This window comes from Miniopterus natalensis, chromosome 2, assembly GCF_054644295.1.
Source record: "Miniopterus natalensis isolate mMinNat1 chromosome 2, mMinNat1.hap1, whole genome shotgun sequence".
Classification (NCBI taxonomy): Eukaryota; Metazoa; Chordata; class Mammalia; order Chiroptera; family Miniopteridae; genus Miniopterus; species Miniopterus natalensis.
Window position 1 is genome coordinate 78,408,867 of NC_142082.1, and position 20,386 is coordinate 78,429,252.

At 42.0% G+C, this 20,386-nt stretch overlaps 1 protein-coding gene across 1 annotated transcript in view; it reads right to left on the minus strand.

Moving 5' to 3' along the window:
* ATP7B (ATPase copper transporting beta) overlaps positions 1–20,386 on the minus strand; it is an 81,502-nt gene that overhangs the window by 33,976 nt on the left and 27,140 nt on the right. The window contains exons 3-5 of the mRNA XM_016213589.2: positions 9,739–10,966; positions 1,931–2,188; positions 44–207 (exon numbers count right to left, since the gene is read on the minus strand). Coding sequence (XP_016069075.2) covers positions 44–207; positions 1,931–2,188; positions 9,739–10,966 — 1,650 coding nt within the window. The remainder of the gene's footprint in view (positions 1–43; positions 208–1,930; positions 2,189–9,738; positions 10,967–20,386) is intronic.

Sequence of the window (20,386 nt, forward strand, 5' to 3'; positions counted from 1 at the left end):
GCAACCCTCTAACCTACAGCTCCAGCCCAGTCACCGTACTTACGATCAGCTCAATGTCGCCATCTGAGCCTGTGTAGTCTTCCATTACTGTTGCCCCAAAGCCCAAGTTGTGGATGAGCTGAGCTATCTCGAGTGGCTGGATGACTTCTGGATTGTATTTAATCTCTGCCTTTCCGGCCATCAAAGCAACCAGCACAGAGAGAATACCTGAAATCATCAAGCTACAGCTGTAAAACTCTAGGCAACATAAACTGCCAAAAAACAAACAAAATATCTGCCCCGAAAGTCTCTGGAACAGTGGTTCTCAAACTTGGCTGCACATAAGGATTGCTTAGGAAGCTTTTAAATACCACCATGCATGACCCTTAACCCACACCAATTAAATCAGAATCTTTAGGTGAGTGCCACGCATCTTTTTTAAAGCTCCCCAAGTGATTCTAATATACAGCCAAGAGTGTGAACCACTGTTCTAGAACAATGTTTCTCACACTCTAATGGGCATATGAATCATCTTGAGGACTTTATTAAACTACAGATTCTGGTTCAGTGGGCCTGGGGTGGTGTCTGAGGTTCTGCAGGTCAGCTACCTCTCTGGTGATCCCATGCTGCTGACCCAGGGGGCCACTTTGAGTCGGGCTCTAGAAGACACTGATGGGTGCATGCACCTGAAAGTAAGGGATATAGCCTGCAGCTAGCAATTGCTGTTACATTAAAGATATATTTTTTTCTTCAGTAGCTTTCGTATAAACAAAAATAACTTTCAAAAGTGGTTTTCCATACTCTTTTTCAGTTTCGGCCCAGTCAGGTGTGGCTCAGGGGTTGAGCATCAACCTAGGATCCAGGAGATTGGGGTTCGATTTCCAGTCAGGGCACCTGCCTGGGTTGCGGGCTAGGCAGCTGATCAATGAATGACTCTCTCATCATTGATGTTTCTATCTCTCTGTCCCCCTTCCTTTCCTCTCTCTGAAATCAATAAAGATATGTTTAAAAAAAAAAAGAAATCCCACAGACTATTTTGCTAACACTATTGTATCTGTTTAAGGGAGGAAAAGGGTTTATTGAAATAGATGAAAGTAATGATGTGCTTTAAGAATGCCATAAGGGATAAAAATAAGGGATTCAAGTCAGGAACAGAAACATAGGCACTGTGAGATCCAGATTAATTTTATGGGTAGTGGTTCCATGGATGAAAAAGGAAGTCCTGTAACATCTGAATTTGAGCATGGTCATTCTAAAGCTCCAGGGAGGTAAAAAGAGGCTGGAAAAAATGTCATCCTAATTTAGGGTTGATTCTAAGGGCCAGGGAGACGGATCAGAAAGATAAACGAACCACTGAAGCGAGAAAAGAGAAAAAGTTTTCTAACTCTGGTGGCATGGGAGGGTCATGGTTAAAATATTTTCGAACAAAAAATCGAGACAGGTTTTTGTTGCACTTTCAGGTTTAAGAGAACACTGAAAATGTAGTTTGGAGGAAAAGACTTTGGTAATTTCACAGCACTCTACAGTTTACAGGGACAAAACAATGAAATATTTGAAACTGGAACTTCACAAAATGCAGGCTATTTATTCACTTGATAGTAAGAGGTTGATGGAATTGGAGGAGAAAGATAAAGATACTACTAGGACAAGCTAATTGAGGAGGCTACCCATGGAATGTGCCATGACCTCTAACCTGGAATTCCCATGGTTAACTTACTCAGAGACACATTTTATTGTAAACAAACTAAATACTTCTAAAAGAACAGATGCCAACTGCTCACAAACATTAGACAAATATCTATACTATCACCTAATGAACCTGCTACCAGCTTATCAGGGCTACTGATAATCAATGCAGACTGAAGGGACAGCATGGTGCCCCATTTTGCTGACTGTATCTGGACAGTCCAGACATATCATTCCCAGTGTAACATGGATATAGGTCTCTTACCAGCTTCTTTCTGCAGGTTTCTCTCTATGTTAGACACACAGGATGCACAGGTCATGCCTGTGATCTGTAAAAAGCACTTCTGTGGGGCCACTGTTGCGGAGGCTTGCAGGGACTTCACTGAGAGGTCAGGGCTGTGGATTTTAGGTGGCCCCCCAGCGTGGTGAGCCACTTTCTGTGCAGACACAGGTGTGCCAACTGTAGTTTGCACTGTGGAATTCACCACACTGTGCTCTCCAACATGGTTGCCAGAACAGCTTCCTGGAATAAAGTATCAGAAATCATTCAAATTAGAACAAATAGTTGGGGTTTTCTTCACAGCAGGAGGGTCAAGCCTGACAATATTCAGATGAAAGCTTGGAAAGGCAACACGGGTTGGTGTTCTCATCACTGTCTCTCGTTTCCCACAGAGACAGAGGCACACAATTACAGACACATGAAATATGCCAATGCTTCAAGAACAGAATGATCTGGCTAGATGAATGCTCTAATTAGATAACAATAACAAGAACTCAGCAGGCACTCTAAGCACATGTGTGACCTCCTTTAATCTTAAAATACTTATTGGTAAATACTACTATTATTCCTATTTTATAGATGAAGAAATGAGTTACAAGAAATTAGATAATTTGACCCAAACCCCTCAGGTCGTAAGTAGTGAAGGTAGCTTTAAACCAGGTCTGTTTCATTCCAGGATCTGTCCCTTTAACTGCTATCACATTCTAGTTAGCAGAGGTTCACTCCCTCCTCATGAGAATCAAAATGACCTGAAACACCTTTACTGAGTTGTCTTTTTCTTACTGTTGGCAGAAGTTCTACATATATTCTGGACATGAATCCTTTGTCAGTGGAATGAACTACATATACCTGCTCCCAGTTTGTGGTTTGTGTTTTCACTCTCATCTAATGGTGTCTCTTTTGATAAAAGAAGTCCTTAATTTAATAAAGCCCGACTTATCAATCAAATAAATAACTTTAATGATCAGCGTATTGTGCTCTATCAATATATTTTCTACATCAACATTGTGAAAATATTCATGGCATTTTCTTCTAAAAGCTTTATTATTTTAAGAAACTTCTACTTCAGGTCTATGATACACTTCAAATTAACATTTGTGTTAGTGCGAGTTGATAGACAAGGTTAATTTCTTTCCACTTGGATATCCTATTAATCTGGTTCTACATACTGAAAAAACCATCCTTTCCCCACTAAATTCCAAGGATTTGGGTGCAGACATTTTGGGAAGCCATTGTTCTTCCTTCTGCATATGTACATATAAATACAATTGATTTTGTCAAACAGATAGATACAGAATGTTTTCATCACTCCAAAAAGCCACACTATTTTGATGACACAAAATACCTATAAGAGGATGTAGAAAAGATAATCACATCATTTAATGATGAAATCCCATTTGAAAACCCATAGCTGCAGAAGGTAAAAGTTGGTATTAACCTGCATTGAGAACAGACCATGACTTTTAAGTTTCCCTTCTGAATAAATATCATATCTTGGGATGTTTTGCTCATTTCCTGAAATATGCTCAAACAACTTCTACTCACTTTAAGAGTCCAGTTAATCGACACTTTCAGCGTCATTGTGGAAGACCCTCAGCACCCTTGCCTTCCAGGATCCCTACCATATTGAGAGAGACATCACCTCACCCACCAGCATGGTTTTCTTTCCTGGACTTTATCATTGTTCAAAATGACTTTACCCTTGGAGCCTCAAACTCACAAAATCTATTCTGTGGTCACCTCTTAACATTCCACCTCCTGTACCCACTGGCCCTCTGCATCTATCCAACCTCTCCCTATTTTCCCAGACCATCAGCTATTTTCTGGATTCACCTGCCTTTCTATCCAAATATTGTGGTCAACAATTTCAATAATATTTGTGCTATTATAAAGCATCTCATACCCTTACTAACCTACAATTTACACATTGTTATTCTTCAACATTCAACTAAATTCTGGGCTTCTGGAGATTGCTAAAGAAAGTTGAAATAAATTAACACAAACCCAAACAAGCTTATGCTATTGGGATCTTTATTAATCTATGTGAACACTATGGGTGAGCATATAAATTGATTAGGCTTCCTGGAAGTCTACTTGGAAATATGTATTATTAAAAACAATACCTCTAACTGCTTGCTACTTAGGAGAGGCATAACAAATATTTGTGATGGAATTAAATAATGTTTATACCCTGTGACCCAGCATTTACGCTTTCAGATATTTAATAAAGTATGTACACAAATATTTAGCCTGAAAGATGTTCATCAGTATTGTTTACAATCACCGGCACACAAAATAGATGGCAATAGTCTAAGAGGAAACTGAGTAAGTTACAATACATCCATATGATGGAACACTATGCAGCCACTGAATGTGTAGTATTGCAGACATAAGAATGGAACTAACAAGGGTGATTATGATAAATTGCAGAGAAGAAAAGAAATTACAAAACTATGTCTAATACAAACCTACCTATTTCTAAATATAAATTATATATGCTTTGGGAAAAGTCTACAAGACCATATATGAACTAAAGTGAACAATGTGAACTTTGGGGGAAGAGAATTCCAGACAGAGAGAACAGCAAGTATAAGACCTTAAGGGGAGACCAACCAGATAGGAGGAATTGAAAGGGGCCCGAAAGGTAATGGGTGACGGAGGGGGCTTTTAGATCACCATAAGGGCTCTTCCTCTTATAATATGAGAAGGGAGAGTTTTGGAGCATCACTAGAATAACAAGATCTCTATAATGCTGGGAAGGGGACACATAGCAAGGTTGAAAATCAGCTAACAGAGGCACCAGTTCAGAGCCTCTTGAAGGACCTGGGAGACATATGGTGGTGGCGTGGACAAGGGGGCTGACCTGTCCAACCTTATCTCCCATCAATTATAACCAAGCTCCCTCCAAGCCAGACTGCTTTCAAGATATACCTGGAGGACTCCTACTTGTGGGCCTATGCTTATGTCTTCTCTGCCCAGTGTGCCTGATGAAATCCTATCCACTCTGAAATCCTATCCAAGCCCTGCTCCAACATTACCTCTACCATCAAGTCTCTGGGAGCCCTACAACCAGATGCTGGATTTTCTCCTTTACCTACACCTTACTTGTCGCAATTATTCTAAACCTGCCTTGGATGATGGGTCTCTGTGGTCTGCTACCCTGTATGAACCACATACAGGCAATTGCTAGACTCCTCTGAGCAATTCATGGAAGCCAGCAGAGGGCCTGGGACCCATAAGATCCTTAACACATGCTGCTACAAGAGAACCATGCCCTAAAAGTGGCATTACACATTTACAACAGTGAGAGGAATACGTTATACATAACAGATGACGTTTCCTCACAATATACTCATATATCCACCTCTCCATCCATTTATTCATTAATTCAAAAAACAGTTACCATGCAAATCAGTGAACAGATGCAGAGCTGCCTCCTAGATAAAAACCAGGTCTAAATGTATTTTCAGCTGTCAAATTGTAACGACACAGAAACCTTATTTTTTTTAATCTGGACTTTTATTTTGATTTTTCCTTTGACTCAAACTGGCCTCACCCAGTGCCCTGACTCACCCACCTCTTTCTTCCTTGCTTAATTATTAAGCCCTCAGGACAATGAGGCTCTGGGCAGCATCCAGTAGTCTTAGGAACAAGGTAGTGGGTCTGTTGACTATTGAGACAGTTTTAAATCCTACTAAAGACCATATCTTGGCCTCGGTTGTGTTTTAGCTCCGGACACAGGAAAGTAGAAAGATCGGACAGAACAAATACATGTGAAGTTGGACAGAGCAATACCACGGCTGGTATCAGGACCAAATGCAATGATCCATTACTCCCAACTTAGCACCAACCAATCAGTAGAGACCACGACTCTAATTCCTTTAGTCACCATGACTAATGATTTTTTTCTGTATATAATCCATCCCCTGGAAGCCACCGAGGAGCCAGGTCATCAAGCACGAGCTACCTGTGACTCCGGGCATGGTGCCACCTCCTTAATAAATCCTTACTTTCTTGGCTGCAGACTCCTGTTCATGTCTTATTGGCCTTTGATGTGCGTAGGCAAACAAACCCCCTTCAGTTCAGTAACAAAATAAGCTGGTTGAAATTCAAAGCCTGTCACTTGCCTATGTGTTTTCACAGGCCCTTCCCTTCTTGCCCTTTGCTCCATTATCAAGGGTTCTGACCCCTGCAAATCACTTTCCCAGGCTCCCTTGTCAACTGGTTTCTGATTAAATTTGGCACCCAGGAGGTAAAAAGTGGGAAACAATAGTACAGAAAGGGGGGAAAATGAAAGTGTTTCCCATCTGTCTACTGTGAGCCCAGCCCCTGCCCAAAGCCTCTTTTTGTTGTTGTTAATTCTCACCAGAGGGTACTTTTTCCATTGATTTTTTTAGAGAGAGCGGAAGAGAGGGAGGGAGGGAGGGAGAGAGAGAGAGAGAGAGAGAGAGAGAGAGAAACATCAATATATGTCCATTGGTTGCTTCCCACACGCACCCCAACAGGGACTGGGGAGTTGAACCTGCAACCCAGGTACATGCTCGTGACTGGGTATCGAACCTAAGACCCCTCGGTCCATGGGGCAATGCTCTAACCACTGAGAAACACTGGCCAGGGCCTGGCAATAGCCTTTCCCTTCTTAGTTTCAGTGGCACCAGTTGCTGTCAGGCAACCTCAACCCTAGGCTCTTCCCTCAGACCCACCTGCCTGGAGGTGGTAGCTTCTGCCATTACTAATCTCTTGGGTTTCCTTCCCATTCTCTTTGGTTTTTCAGCTATCATCTCTGTAAACAGTTCCCTGGGTTAAAGCCCTCCATTGAGCTACCTCATGACCCTGCTGGTAACAGCCCATTATTTTCTGTCTCTTTCATTTCCTTCACAAATACCTACTATGTGGTGGGTGCCACTGAGTCAAAGGAGAAATGAATCACATGGTTTGAAGACTGTCCTCAAGGAGTTCCTCTTCAATCTAGGATGAATAATCGAACACAACGATGCCTGTTTAACATTAAGTGGCTCTAAAGGGTAGTCATAGCACACTTAGGGTTTATCCTAAACTAAGATTGACAGGTAAAATACAGAATGTCCAGCTAAATCTGAATTTCAGAAAAACAATGAATAATGTTTCAGTATAGGTATATCCCATGCAGTATTTGGGGCACAGTTTTACTAAAATATAGTTATCTATCTGAAATTCACATTTAACTAGGTATCCTATATTTTTATTTGGTAAATCTGATATCCTAAATACCTCTTGGGTTTTTCATAACTCTTATAACTCTGGGCAAGAAAAATCATTGTGGTTTTCTTTTTTTTTTAAGTTTAATTAAATCCAAATATTCTGGATTATGTAGTTCAATACAAATGTCTTTTTACTGCCATTAACCTGATTCCATTGTTAAAAGACCTTAAACCTCACGCAAATATAGCAGACGATTACTCCATACTACATTTCTCCCCTTTTGAGTACAGATTTACTGTTCTTTTGTGTTTTCCTTACTGATTTTTATTTTTTAAAAACAAACATAGACCAAAGACAACAACACAAAAACACCTCCTTCTTGAAACTTGGTACAAAGACAAAGTACAGATGGGGCCAAGTCACTCCACCTGACTTATCCACTCCTTTTAAAGGGTGGGTGTGTGCAGGAAAGTATCACAACAGAGCAACTTTCCTGGGAGAAATATTATATCTCAGTGGTGGTTGGAAAATGGGGAACATGGACATGGGTAACTCAAGTCCACCTGGCCCTGAGTGTGGTCAGTGGGCTTTGCCCGCAATCTCTTTTTAGTGATGAACCAGTCTCTCCCTTCCAGCATGAAGCTCTAGCCAGAAGCTGAGAAACTGTCCACATCCTAGTCCAGCCTGCGTTTGCACTGACATGCAGGGCCTGTATCTTGGGATCTAAACAGTAAAAACATTACCACCCCATAGCTGTCCTTCACAAAATGTCCCACACTCCCTCATCTTCAGCCTCTCTCTCAATCATCCCTCACTATCTTCTACCCCATTCCGTCCCTTCCAGGCCCAAGCTACTGGAGGTCTGCACCTCCTTACCACCATGTAGGTGGTGAGCAACTCCTGCCAATGGTTTCCTCCTAGTTAAACCTTAGCCTCTCTGGACACTCTTCCTTTATTTCCAGGACTCTTCCTCTTCTTGTGTCACTCGCCTGAAGAGCAAGAGGTAGATTTGAAAGACACTCAGGTCAGATCCACCAAGTTTGGTGTCAAATTAAGAATGTGTGTGATGGGGGCAGGTGCTCCTCTTTCTTTCACACCAGAGCCACCACATTCCTCCTCTGTTCCTCCCCTTCTCACACTCACTCTTCCTGCGTCTTCCATCATCTCAAGACCCTGGCTCCAACCACTCAAATGTGCATTTCCAGCTCCACTCTCCCCAAAATTCAGGACTCATAAACCCAGCCAACGTCTAGCACCTACCTCAGCTGGGGCTCATCCCAGGCTCTCCCTAGCCTCCCCCCATCACACACACCCTTAATCTGACACCAAACTTGGTGGATCTGACATGAGTGTCTTTCAAATCTACCTCTTGCTCTCCAGCCCACATCATTTCTCACCCAGCCTCCTATGTGATCTCACTGCCTCAACCCCCACTGATACTGACTGCTCTTCTAAAACATAATCTGATCTGGGCTTCCTCTGGTGACTCCCCTTGCCTTTATGATAAAGTCTAAACTCAGCTTGACATGCAAGCCCCATTTGAGGTGGCCCAGCCACTGTCTGCCACCCTTCCCAAGTCCTCACACTCAGGCCACTCTCCTCTCCTCTGCAGCTTCCCCAAACACTGCACTGCCTCTCAGGCCTTCAGACCACTGCCAGGCTCTTTTGTCCCTGGTCACTTCCCCATCCCTCCTGCCCCACCCCAGTCCCCTGTCCCTGACTGGTTGACTCCCACACACCATCTCAGAGAAGGTCTTCCTAAGCCTAGACCTTGGCTCAGGTGCTCCCTGCCTGGGCTTGCACAAGATTTGTCCCGCTACACTGCAATGGTTTCCTCCTCTCAGAACCCCTCTCACTACAACTATAAGCTCTCAGGAGAAACTGTGTGGCACTCATTCAGTAGCCTACAACTCACACAGTCCTGGCACATGGCAGAAGTGATGCTACATTTGCCAAGCTCCCATGTAATGAAAATGAAAGAAAATCAGCAAGTAACCGGTCATAGAGAAGAGGGGAAAGCAGGGACGGCCACAACCCTGGAAACTCTGTCTAGTGAGGTGACAACAAGGTATGTGGACACCTTGTGTTTTGTGGAAAATGTCACCACACCCATCTTCTCATAGTCATTAAGGGGGGCAAAGGAAATCATCATTAAATCCTTTCTTTAATTCCCACTTACAAGACAATGGGCTCTGGATGGTGAGACTATGTGACATTATTTTTATGATTTTGTTCGGTTTAGCAGAGAAATCTTCAGAGAAAGTGATAATGATTTCTTTGGTCAGAGAAGGGCCTGGTGTTCCTATTGTACTCTTTTTAAAAACAAATAAAAACAGAATCAGGGTTCTGCTCAGAAAAGAAGCCAAGACTCTAAGGACCTCAGCAACTTAGTCCCAGCTGCATGAGAGGCAAAATCTAAATAAATACTTGGAAATTATATTTCCTCTAGCCTGAAAAACTTACCAAGGGAAAGTTGCAGAATTTTGTTATCAAGGTCCACATGTGAGGCAGTGAATGTGGCTCACCTGTCCAACCACACAGGTACGATGCCATAAGACACAAAGAGAAAGGAGACAACCCCAGAGTGCTCATTAACGGTATTAATTACATACCAGAAACGACCGAAACCTCAAATCCCATGTCTTCTACAGCAGCTCGGAGTTCTTCTGGGTTAATTACAGAGGGATCATAGAGAATTGTTCCAGTCCCGTCAGCCAGAGAGACTGATACTTGCTGCACGCCTTTCCTTTGGGAGATCAGGCCTTCGATGGACTGGACACAGGATGCACAGGTCATGCCAGCAATAGCAAGCACCATGGTACAGCACGAGCCTTGCACCTGGGTTCTCTGGGTGAGGGCAGGAGAGTGACGTGTAGAAGATCTGTTATCTGTCCCACTTCCTTCTGCTCCATCAGGAAGAGAAACTTTAAAGTTCCCTGGTGGAAGAGCCTCAATGGCCTTTTGCAGGGCCCCTGGGGAGATGTAAGAAGGGTGGTACTGTATTTGGGCAGTTCTGTTCTCCAAGGACACCTGAATATTTTGAACCCCTGGGAGTTGGCTGATATTTCCTTCAATATTCTGGACACAAGACTTACAATGCATTCCACCTATTCTCAGTTGCAGGGTGACCACATGGTTCCCTTGGTGCCCCAAGGCCTGAGAGTTATTGACATTCTGATTAGAAGCTGAAGGTGTCTTTGAGCTGGTGCTCTGTAATTGCCCAATATCAATTTGTCCCAGGCTTACAGGAGCCACTTTGTTCTTGATGACAGCTTCAAAACCCATGTCGTTGACATGGTCTCTGAGGTCTTGGGGTTCAATAAGATAAGGCTGATAAGTGATGACTGCCTCTTGGTTGCTGAGTGAGACTCTGACTCTCACTACTCCTTGCAGCTTCCCAATCTTGCCTTCTATGGAGCTGACACAGGACTGGCAGGTCATGCCCTCCACCCGAAGCTTGACCACAGCCTCCAGGGCTTGCGAGGACCTTAAAGGCCAGGAACCAGCTTTTCCTTCTGCAATGCTGGCCTCGAAGCCCATGTCCTCAATTTGACGGCAAACCTGTGGCAGGCTTATAACCGATGGCACATATTTCACAGCTGCGCTGCTTTGTTCCAGGGAAACCTTAACACTCACAATGCCTTTCAAACTGGAAATCCTGCCCTCAATAGATTTTACACATGACTGGCAAGTCATGCCCAAAATGCTGATGGTGCCGGTGGTTGTCTGTGAAGGGCACACACTGTCCAGACTACCTTCGTAGCCAACATTGTCAAAAGCGAAACTCTGCTTCATTGCTGGTTCCCAGCCACGAGCGGGCAAAGAAAGTTTAGATAGAACCTAAAAGAAAAAGAAATAATTTGTTTTATTCTTAAAACTATTTTTTCCCTAAAATATCCCAGCTTGTCTGGCACTGAGAAAATGGAAAACAATGCCACTGGTGTCAAAACATCCCAAGAGTACAAGAGCATAAAATGCAGGGAAACAAAGCTATATAGACATTACAGTTGATCTTGAACAATGCAGGGGTTAGGGGCACCAACTCCTACAGTCGAAAATCTGCTTCAAAAACTTGACATCTGGCCTTCCACATCCATGAATTCCCAATTTCAGATCTAAAAAGCTGAGCCTTGAACACAGATCCACTTATCTGTGTTGTTCAAAGGTCAACTGTATTTATCAAACAAAAGGGTTCAGATGGGTTCCTTTTAGGTCTGACATTCTGTGATTCTGAACCTAGAAGTCAACTTGTCTATCTCAGTGAAATGTTTTTTCTTACCCAGAAAACGTGGAGGTGACTGTGGGAAAGGAGAGCATGACACAGTTTACAAGCACAGAACAAGCATGCAGGCCTATGAGAGAGGCCGCAAGCACAGCAGCCCACAGGTGTCCCAAGTGCGCCTCCCCCAGCACTGGTAGGTAACTGAAATTGCAACCCTCCCCCACCAAAACTTGGTCCTTTCAGCTGTAAGTTTAGGGGTCCTGCTGCAGTGCAAATACAAAGATTAGGTAACACCTTAATTCTCTATCTCCTTCTAGGTGTGTCTGTACAATCTCTCAGTAGGGATTAACTAACCTTAACAACCACAGGGCACATGTTCCAAATGCAGACCTTCCAGGCCCCATGGGGTCAGATCACATATCCAGTGAAAAAAGATCCGGAAGTATGCCCCCTGAGTCAGGGGAGCTGAGCTGGGCCAAGAGGGGCAGGAGGGGGAAAGCTGGAAGAACAGGAAGTTGGGTTTAATATGGAACTTCTCAGTTCTGCCTTCGCTGAGTGTCAGTGACGTCCTGGGTGCTCAGGACAGCTTTACTCATTAAATAAAATTACAAGTGCATCACCAAATTAAATGGACCCATTTTCTTAATGTATCATAGTACAAGTATAATTTCCTGATTTCTTCTCATAATGATGTGGCCTCAGCGATTCTATTAACATGACATAATTTTCTTTAACAGGGTCCCAGCCTCAGCACTCTCTTAATTAGATATAGTTTTTATACTAGTACTATTACATATTTTAGAAATTTGGGAACAGGCCCTTATATATAGTACATGATAAAAAAGCATGTTACTCTCTATTCCTATACATCATACTTATCTTCAGATGAATCTCAAGTACATGAATTGATCGCCATATTATCTAACTTCAGCTTTTGAGCAGCTTAACAAGTTGAAAGTTTAAACAACTGTTAAAAGAGATTATAAATGTTAATTTGTATATCCACAAAGGAAATCATATGCTAGCTTGAGATTAATAATTATAAAGAATTGTTTTTAAAAATATTCACTATTTCCTAAAATAGCATAGAAAAAAAGGAATAATTAAGTAATATAAGGGACAGCAACTAAACAGGGTTGCTGGATTCAGTAAATAAACTGAAATTATATATGGTTTAAATATGGAAATGTATATGAGGATGACATGGCTCAACAGTATAATTAACAACTGGATAGTCACCTCAGAACCTATCTAGAAAAATATAAATCTAGAACCTATATATCAAAAGGCATTTCAGATAGATTTAAAAAGAAGCTATAAAAAGCAAAATAATAAAATACTAGAAGAAAACATAGGGAAATATATTATAATCTCAGAGTGAGGAAAGTCTAAATATGACAAGACAAGAACAAGAAAATCCAGAAGCTATAAAGACTGATATATCTAACTATAATAAGAGAAAAAACTGCTCAAACCAAGGCAAAAGATAATTAAGAAACTGAGGGGGAAAAAAGCTTTGCTTCACATTAAGCAAACTAAGAGCTAATGTATTAATATACAAAGAGCTCTTTCAAAGAAGAAAAAGGTCAACAATCCAACAGAAAAAAGAGGGCATGTCATTAAAAAGGAAATGCAAATGGCTTTTTAATATATAAAAATACTACTAAAGGAGAAATGTAACATCCTAGCCTCACTGTGGCAGTTTCATCACTCAGATTGGTACCCTTTGACTGGATCCTCAGAGCTAGTAGGAGTGTCACTTTTCTGAAAGGCAACTTGGTAATACCTATTAAAACTACAAATTCACATATTCTTTGACTCAGCACTCTATATCTAAAAATTTAGCCAATAAATATTTATGTTCATATGTAAAAGACAGCATGCAACAAAGGATTGGAAATAACATAAATATCTGTAAATAAGAGAATGATTAATTAAATTATTTCACAGACATACAATGAAATATTACCCAGCTTTTAAAAAGAATAAGGCAACTCTGTAAACACTGAAATAGACTGATATCTAATATATCGTTCAGTGAAAAAAAGCAAAGCACAGAATATCTAGTACCTTCAGGTATCTGCTGCTGCATAACAAACCAAGTTTAGTGGCTTATAACGAATGCTCACAGTTTTTCGATTTGGACAGGGTTTGGTATGGAAACCTAGATCTCTGTGCCACATAACATCTTCTGGAGTGGACTGCAGGGGCTGGAGGTTCCACTTGCAAGACGGTTCATTCATCACATGACTGGCAAGTTGATGCTGGCTACAGTCTGGAAACTGTTGGCCACAGGGACCTCAGTTCTCTTCAAGCAGCCTCTCTATTGGCTAGGTTGGGTACAGCTCACAATTGGTGGTTTGTGGGTTCTGAGAGGGCATGTCACAATAGTGAGCATTCCCAGAGAACAGGTGCCAATGGGCAAGCACATATCAATCCTGTCCCTGCATCACACTTACTAGTTCACCTCAAATCCAGTCACATGGCCAAGTTCAGTCAATACGAGAGGTAATTACGTAAGGACTTAAATACAGGGAGGTGTAGTTCTTTGGAAGGGCTACCAAAATGAGTCTATCACAGTATGCTAGCATTATTTGTGTGAGAAAAAGACTATTATACACACAGATTCTTATACATGCTTGGGTTATCTCTGGGACAATATATAAGAAACCAGTGCAGAGTTTGAGGAGGATTGAGCAGCTGAAGGGATCAAGTGACTGGGGTACAGGAGTGGGAAGGAAGAGTTGCTTTTCACTGTACAACTTATTGTGCAGTATGTGTTATCAAATTCTTTTTTTTTTTTTTCAATATATCTTTATTGATTTCAGAGAGAAAGGGAGAGGGAGAGAGAGAGAGAAAGAAACATCAATGATGAGAGAGTCATTGATCGCCTGCAGCCCGCAACCCAGGCATGACCGGGAATCGAACCCTGATCTCCTGGATCCTAGGTCAAAGCTCAACTGCTGAGCCACGCACGGCTGGGCCCAAATTCTAATAATTAATTTAAAAATTAAAATAAAATAACATGAGCATAAAGGAGATCTAGAACAGTGACTTGATTGTAATTGATATTAATTAAATACCTGTTTAACTGAAAAAGATGAAGGAAAAACTAAGAAAATATTCAAGGACATTCACTTTAATATAGTGTTAGATGGGCCTGGTACAGGGGCCAGGTACAGAAACTAGGTTTCAGAGACTCAACAGGGCAGGAAGCCCCAGATGCCCACTGAGGGGCGAAACTGGGAAAGTAAGAATCTTGTCCCAGGGTAACCTATCCTCCCCCAGCATATCTCTGGTCATAAGGTTTAAGTCCCCCTGAACGTACCTCTCTAAAGATAACATCTAGGCCTCAGTTGTATTTCCACTCCAGGCCCAGGTAAGCAGCAGAAACCAGACAAGTGGCACCATGGCTGACTCACGACCAGATACATTGACTAATGAACCCCTGCCTTGGCCTGGGCCAATCAGTGGAGACCACAACCCTGAAAGAGGAACCTGGAAAGCTGATGAATATTCTGTTGAGGCACTTGTCTGAGACCCTCCCTAAAAGTTCCACCTGCAAGAGATAAATACACTCAGGACAAAGGACCCAGCATGTGCTCCCCACCAGCGCCATCTCCATCCCTCTGAGGGGATCCCATGAGACTTGCACAGGGGAGCAATGGGCAGGGGCTTTACCCCTTGAACCTGTCTCCAAGGCCCCTTTCTCTCTCTGACTTCTCAGTGAGCCAAAGCAGCCCAGCCTCGGCTCTCCTGTTGCTTCTTCTATGCTCTGTCTTGTTTCACTGTCCCAAGAATATGTTTGCTGCCATCATGAACCCAATACCCTTTGGCTCAGTGCTATGTAGCCCTTCTTTTTGGGTATACCCATCCCCTTTTAATAAATTTAATTTTTCTTTATTCACCCATCTAAGATAGCTATTTAGCTTACCCATGTACCACCACCTACCATTAATCTTTCATATAGTATATCTTAGTAAGCAGAAATTCCCTCCTTATAATAAGTCATAACCCTCAATCACTCAGGCTGTTGGAAAAATAAATCCCTACCCAACTTCATTTTCTTAGTCTTAGGTCTAGCTACAATTCATCAAACTCCAAATCACAATGCTGGCTCTTAATCCCTGGATTACTGATTCTATGTTTCTGTCAAAAGGGTTAGCAGACGTGTTGGGAACTATTTCTTTGAAGCAAACAATACTCAGAGGCCCCAAACCCCCACTGAGGAAGAATCAAAGTCTCCATGTTAAGCCTATCTACATATAGACTTACAGGAGTATATACTTATGTATTAATACATAAAACTGAGATTATTTATGGGTAAACTACGAAATTCCGATTTTTTACTATCTATATAGGGTGGGGCAAAAGTAGGTTTACAGTTGTTCATATGGAGAATAATACAATAATAAATAATAATAATACAAGAATAAACTCTGTTTCACATACAACTGTAAATCTACTTTTGCTCCACCCACCCTGTATTTTCCAATTTTTAAAATTTAAATTAAAAAAATAAACAAGTATTACTTTCTCTTTTTCTGCAAGAGAATATTTATTTGGTAAATCACAGAGGTAGAAGAAGCAATTATTAGAAGAAATAGGCTTAGGAAACAAGTATAGAGGCAAAGGGAGGGCCCTTGGAGCTTAGGGGGAAGGGAAGGAAAAGGGAAAGGCATGGGCATGCTCTGGGGAGGCAGAGCGCCAATAGGCATTTTCATACCAGAAAACAAACGAGGTTTTCAGTTTATCTAATTCTAAGCTAAGGAAGAAAATGTTTTATTAAACCATACTAATATAAGCAATAATAATATTAATTATTGTGATAAAGGTGACAACAATGAACTGATGATATGCTTGTACATGGCTTTACACACTAAAGAACATTTTCATGTATGTTTGTTTAAATATGTCTTTCCTACTTGTTGTGAATTTCTTGAGGGTATGTCTGGCAGTCTTGGGTATAAGCGCATCTGAGCCTCAGTTTTCTTAGGTGTAAAATAGGGTAATAATGCCCTCCCTACAGTTTTGTAGGAAGGCCTGAAAGCAAAGGGGATTTAAAAAGGCTAACATCATAAATATTTGAAAATGAATGACTATAAAGACAAACATGGCCTCCTTTGATTTTCAAAAGCAGCTCAGGGAGGTGGGCAGGGAACTTATTTTCCACCATTTTATTGATGAGGAAAACTAATCATTAAAACTAGTGTACATATTCCCCCACCCCCACTTTAACCCTCTTAAATTGTCCTTTAACATGGTTTCACAAAGGTCTAGAAAGAGTTTCCAATGATTATTATTTAAAATTTATCTAGTGAAAAAACAAACTAACCAAAACTCAGGCATTAATTCAAAAACTGATGAGGGTCCACCTGGTGCCTTGGCTGGGTGTGCAACAACCTGTTCTCTTCCCTCCAGGGCCAGCCCCAGCCCTGGTGCTGACTGTGCACTTTCTGGGAAATTCCATAGGAATGACCATTTATTGCCTGTTTTGTTCTCTTGACCACAGCAAGAAAAAACATTAACCCTTGTGGAGAGACTGAATTCAGTACATCCACTCTTTGCCCAGGAGAATAAAGTAAGTAGCATTAACAAAAACCAAAATTAACAAACTTCAATACATATGTACAAATATACTGTTTTCTACAGACAACAAAATAAAATTTAGAAATTTACAGACTATAAGACCTCTCCCAAGAAGCACTTCGAAATTACCTCAGAAACCCCTTTGCACTCTCATTTCAGTTTTACTATCAACTGTTTCAGAGAATTCCACTGCTTTTAACATATATGTATTGTAACAATTATTTCATTAGACTTTTATCAATCGACAGCATTTTTTTCTGCTTCAGAATCTTCTCTAATAACACTCTGTATTTCAAGGCTCTCCCAAACAAAGAAATTTTAAATAACAGCCTTGTCACTATTAAGCAACTCTCAGTATCTTGGAATATTTTTTTATATTTGAAAAAAATAGTTTAAGTCAGAAGCATAGAATCATAATTCCCTTATGTCATTCCACAGAATTATAAGATCATGATCTAAAAGACCTATATTAGATACATGCAATATTATCACTGATTAGAAGAAATGTCATACCAATGATATTAAGATAACTCAGATATTTACATAGTATGACAGAAGTCACTGAACTTGATATTATTTTTGTTGTTATTATTGATAAATTTCATATGGTTGTCAGATTCGATGAAATAATGCAGTTAATATTTTATTTTATCACACAAAAGTGTACACTATTGTGACTAACGAATGTAGTGGTTTTGAGACAGGCCAGTAAGCCAGCACAAGTGGAATACGGAAACTGAGATAGACAGATAGCTGAACTAACTGACAGAGCAATTTATAGCAGATACAGAAGGTCACCTCCCTAGAAGTAACAACTAGGCATCAGTTGTATTTCAGCTCCAGACCCATAAAAGCAACACCAGGACCAGCTGCAATGACTAAGGACCATCTGCCCTGACACTGACCAACTGGTGGAGACCATGACCCTGGAGGAGCACACCTAGAAAATTGATGAATATTCTGCTCAAATCCTTCCCAGAGATAAAGCCTCAAGACAAAGGATCCAACACTTGTTCTCACTCTGGGAAGCAGCCCCCACCATTCCCTTTTCTCTCTTCTTCCCCCACTTTTTCCTCACAGGCATGCATCTCCTAACTCTAAGGGACCCCAGGAGACTTGCAATCTGGGAACCAATGGGCAGTGGCAGCTTGTCACAGGCTAGTCTGCTGAACCTGATCCCAGGGCCTCCATTTCTCTGAATTTCCAGAGAGCTAAGGCAGCCCAGCCTAGGGTATCCTGTCGCTTCTATGCTAAGCCCTTTCTTGTTTTATTTTAGTAAACATTCATAGTCACCTGGACTCGTGCATTGAAATTTTTCCTAGATGAAGTCTAGAACCCACACACTACCGGCTGGCCCTATGCAGATCTGCTCAGGGACAGGTTCCCTTTCCAGAAACAGTTTGTGCTTATAATTATAGGTATGATCAGCTAAACATAAAAAAATGTATATTCCTTTGAAAGACTTAGGTATAAACCTAATGTTCCTAATATATGCTACTCTATAAATGCATGATAGGAAATTCCTACTTAAAATAATTGTTAGAAAAAGAAATGCAAGTGGTTGACAAACCTTTTTAAAAATAATAATACAAGAACAAGATGCAGCATAGGCAAAAGCAGTACCCACCACCTCCCACAACCACATCAAAATTACAACTAAAATACAGAACCACCAACATTCAGAACCTCCTGAAATCTAGCTGAACAGAAGTCCTACAACCAGGGAACTGAAGAAACAATGAGACCAGTAGAAGGGGTGAGGACGCGGGGCGGAATCTGGGTGGGCTGAATCGTGGAGACGTGAGACCAGGGTGCCACGGTTTAAAACCGGGAGGGATATCTTGGCAGTGGAGGTTTCCTGGAGGAGTGAGGGGTCCCGGTCCCAGGCCCATATCAGGCTCCCCAGCCCAGGGGTCCAGTGTCGGGAAGAGAAGTCCCCACAACTTCAGGCTGTAAAAACCAGTGGGGAGTGTGGCTGAGGGACGTGAAGGCTGCTGGAGTTCCAGGCATCTCCTCTTAAAGGGCCAGCACACGGACTTACTTAGGTGTACTCCCTCTGTGCTCCAGTGCATCGCAGCAGCTTGAAAGGAACCTGGGACATTCAGGGAGGAACTAATTTGCTGGGAATCAGGGTGAGAGCTGGAGGAGCAGCTTTCTCCCAGAAAGAAGAGCTGGCAGAGGCGATTGCTCCTTTGACAAGTCCTCCCCACACAGAGTGGGCACGCAGGTGCCTTCTCTGAATCTCCATCAACCTGACTCACATTGCTCCCCCTCCCACCCTGGTGATTCCTGGATATCCCACCACTCCCTACTTGCAGGCTCATCAAAGCCATTTCCAGTGGCTTTTCTATGCAAGTGGCCTCTCTAGCCTCATGCTTAGGACTTTCCTAAAATCTCTCAAACAAGCAGCAGCTAGCCTCAGTGTGCCCCATCTATACCTTTTGATAAGTGGCCCAGGCTTGGCACTTGTGGCAGCCTGCACTGCTTCATAGCTTGGCCTCTCCTGAACACCTCCAAGCCCAGCACAAGTAGAAGCCATCTACGGATTGCAGTGCAGCTCATGCTGGGTGGCCCTGAGTGGGGCACAGGCAGAGGCTGACTTTGCACCTCCCACGAGGCCCAAGAGACAGAGTACTTGGTGGTAAGCTTCAACCACGCTGGATTAAAACCCTACCACATCCACAAGTGACACATTCAAGAGGCACACTCGGTGAATGCCAAAGCTACACTGAAGTAAATCCTGCTCCATAGGGGTGTCACAGTAGCTCTTTGGCTATAGTTGCAGCTGGTCCTCAGCCGACTGGCCTGGGTGTCAGTTCCTCTCAGTGACACCAATAGCAACCAAGGCTCAACTACAACAGGACAGTGCCCACAGGCCATTCAGGGGAATGCCTAGAAGGCCCAGCTCAGGTGACTGGAGAGGCTGAGCTACTGGACCCCACAGGACACCTACTACACAAAGGCACTCTACAATTTCCAGGAGACATAGCAGCTCTACCTAATACATAGAAACAAACAACTGGAAGCAGCCAAAATGTGGAGGCAAAGAAATATGTCAAAAAGGAAAGAACAGAAGAAATCTCCAGAAAAAAAACTAAATGAAATGCAGCCAAGAAAGCTACTAGATATAGAGTTCAAAACAATGGTTATAAGGATGCTCAAGGATCTTAGTAAGACTATTAAGGAAACAAGTGAGATCGTAAATGACATAATAGAGAACCAGTCAGAAAGGAAGGCTACAATAACTGAAAGGAAGAAAAATTTACAGAGAATCAACAGTAGGGGACGCCAAGAATCAAATCAGCAATTTGGAATATAAGGAAGCAAAAAAACACCCAATCAGAAGAGCAAAAATAAAAAGAATCGAGAAATATGAATATAGTGTAAGAAGCCTCTGGAACAATATCAAGTGGCCCAACATTCATATCTTGAGGATACCAGAAGGAGAA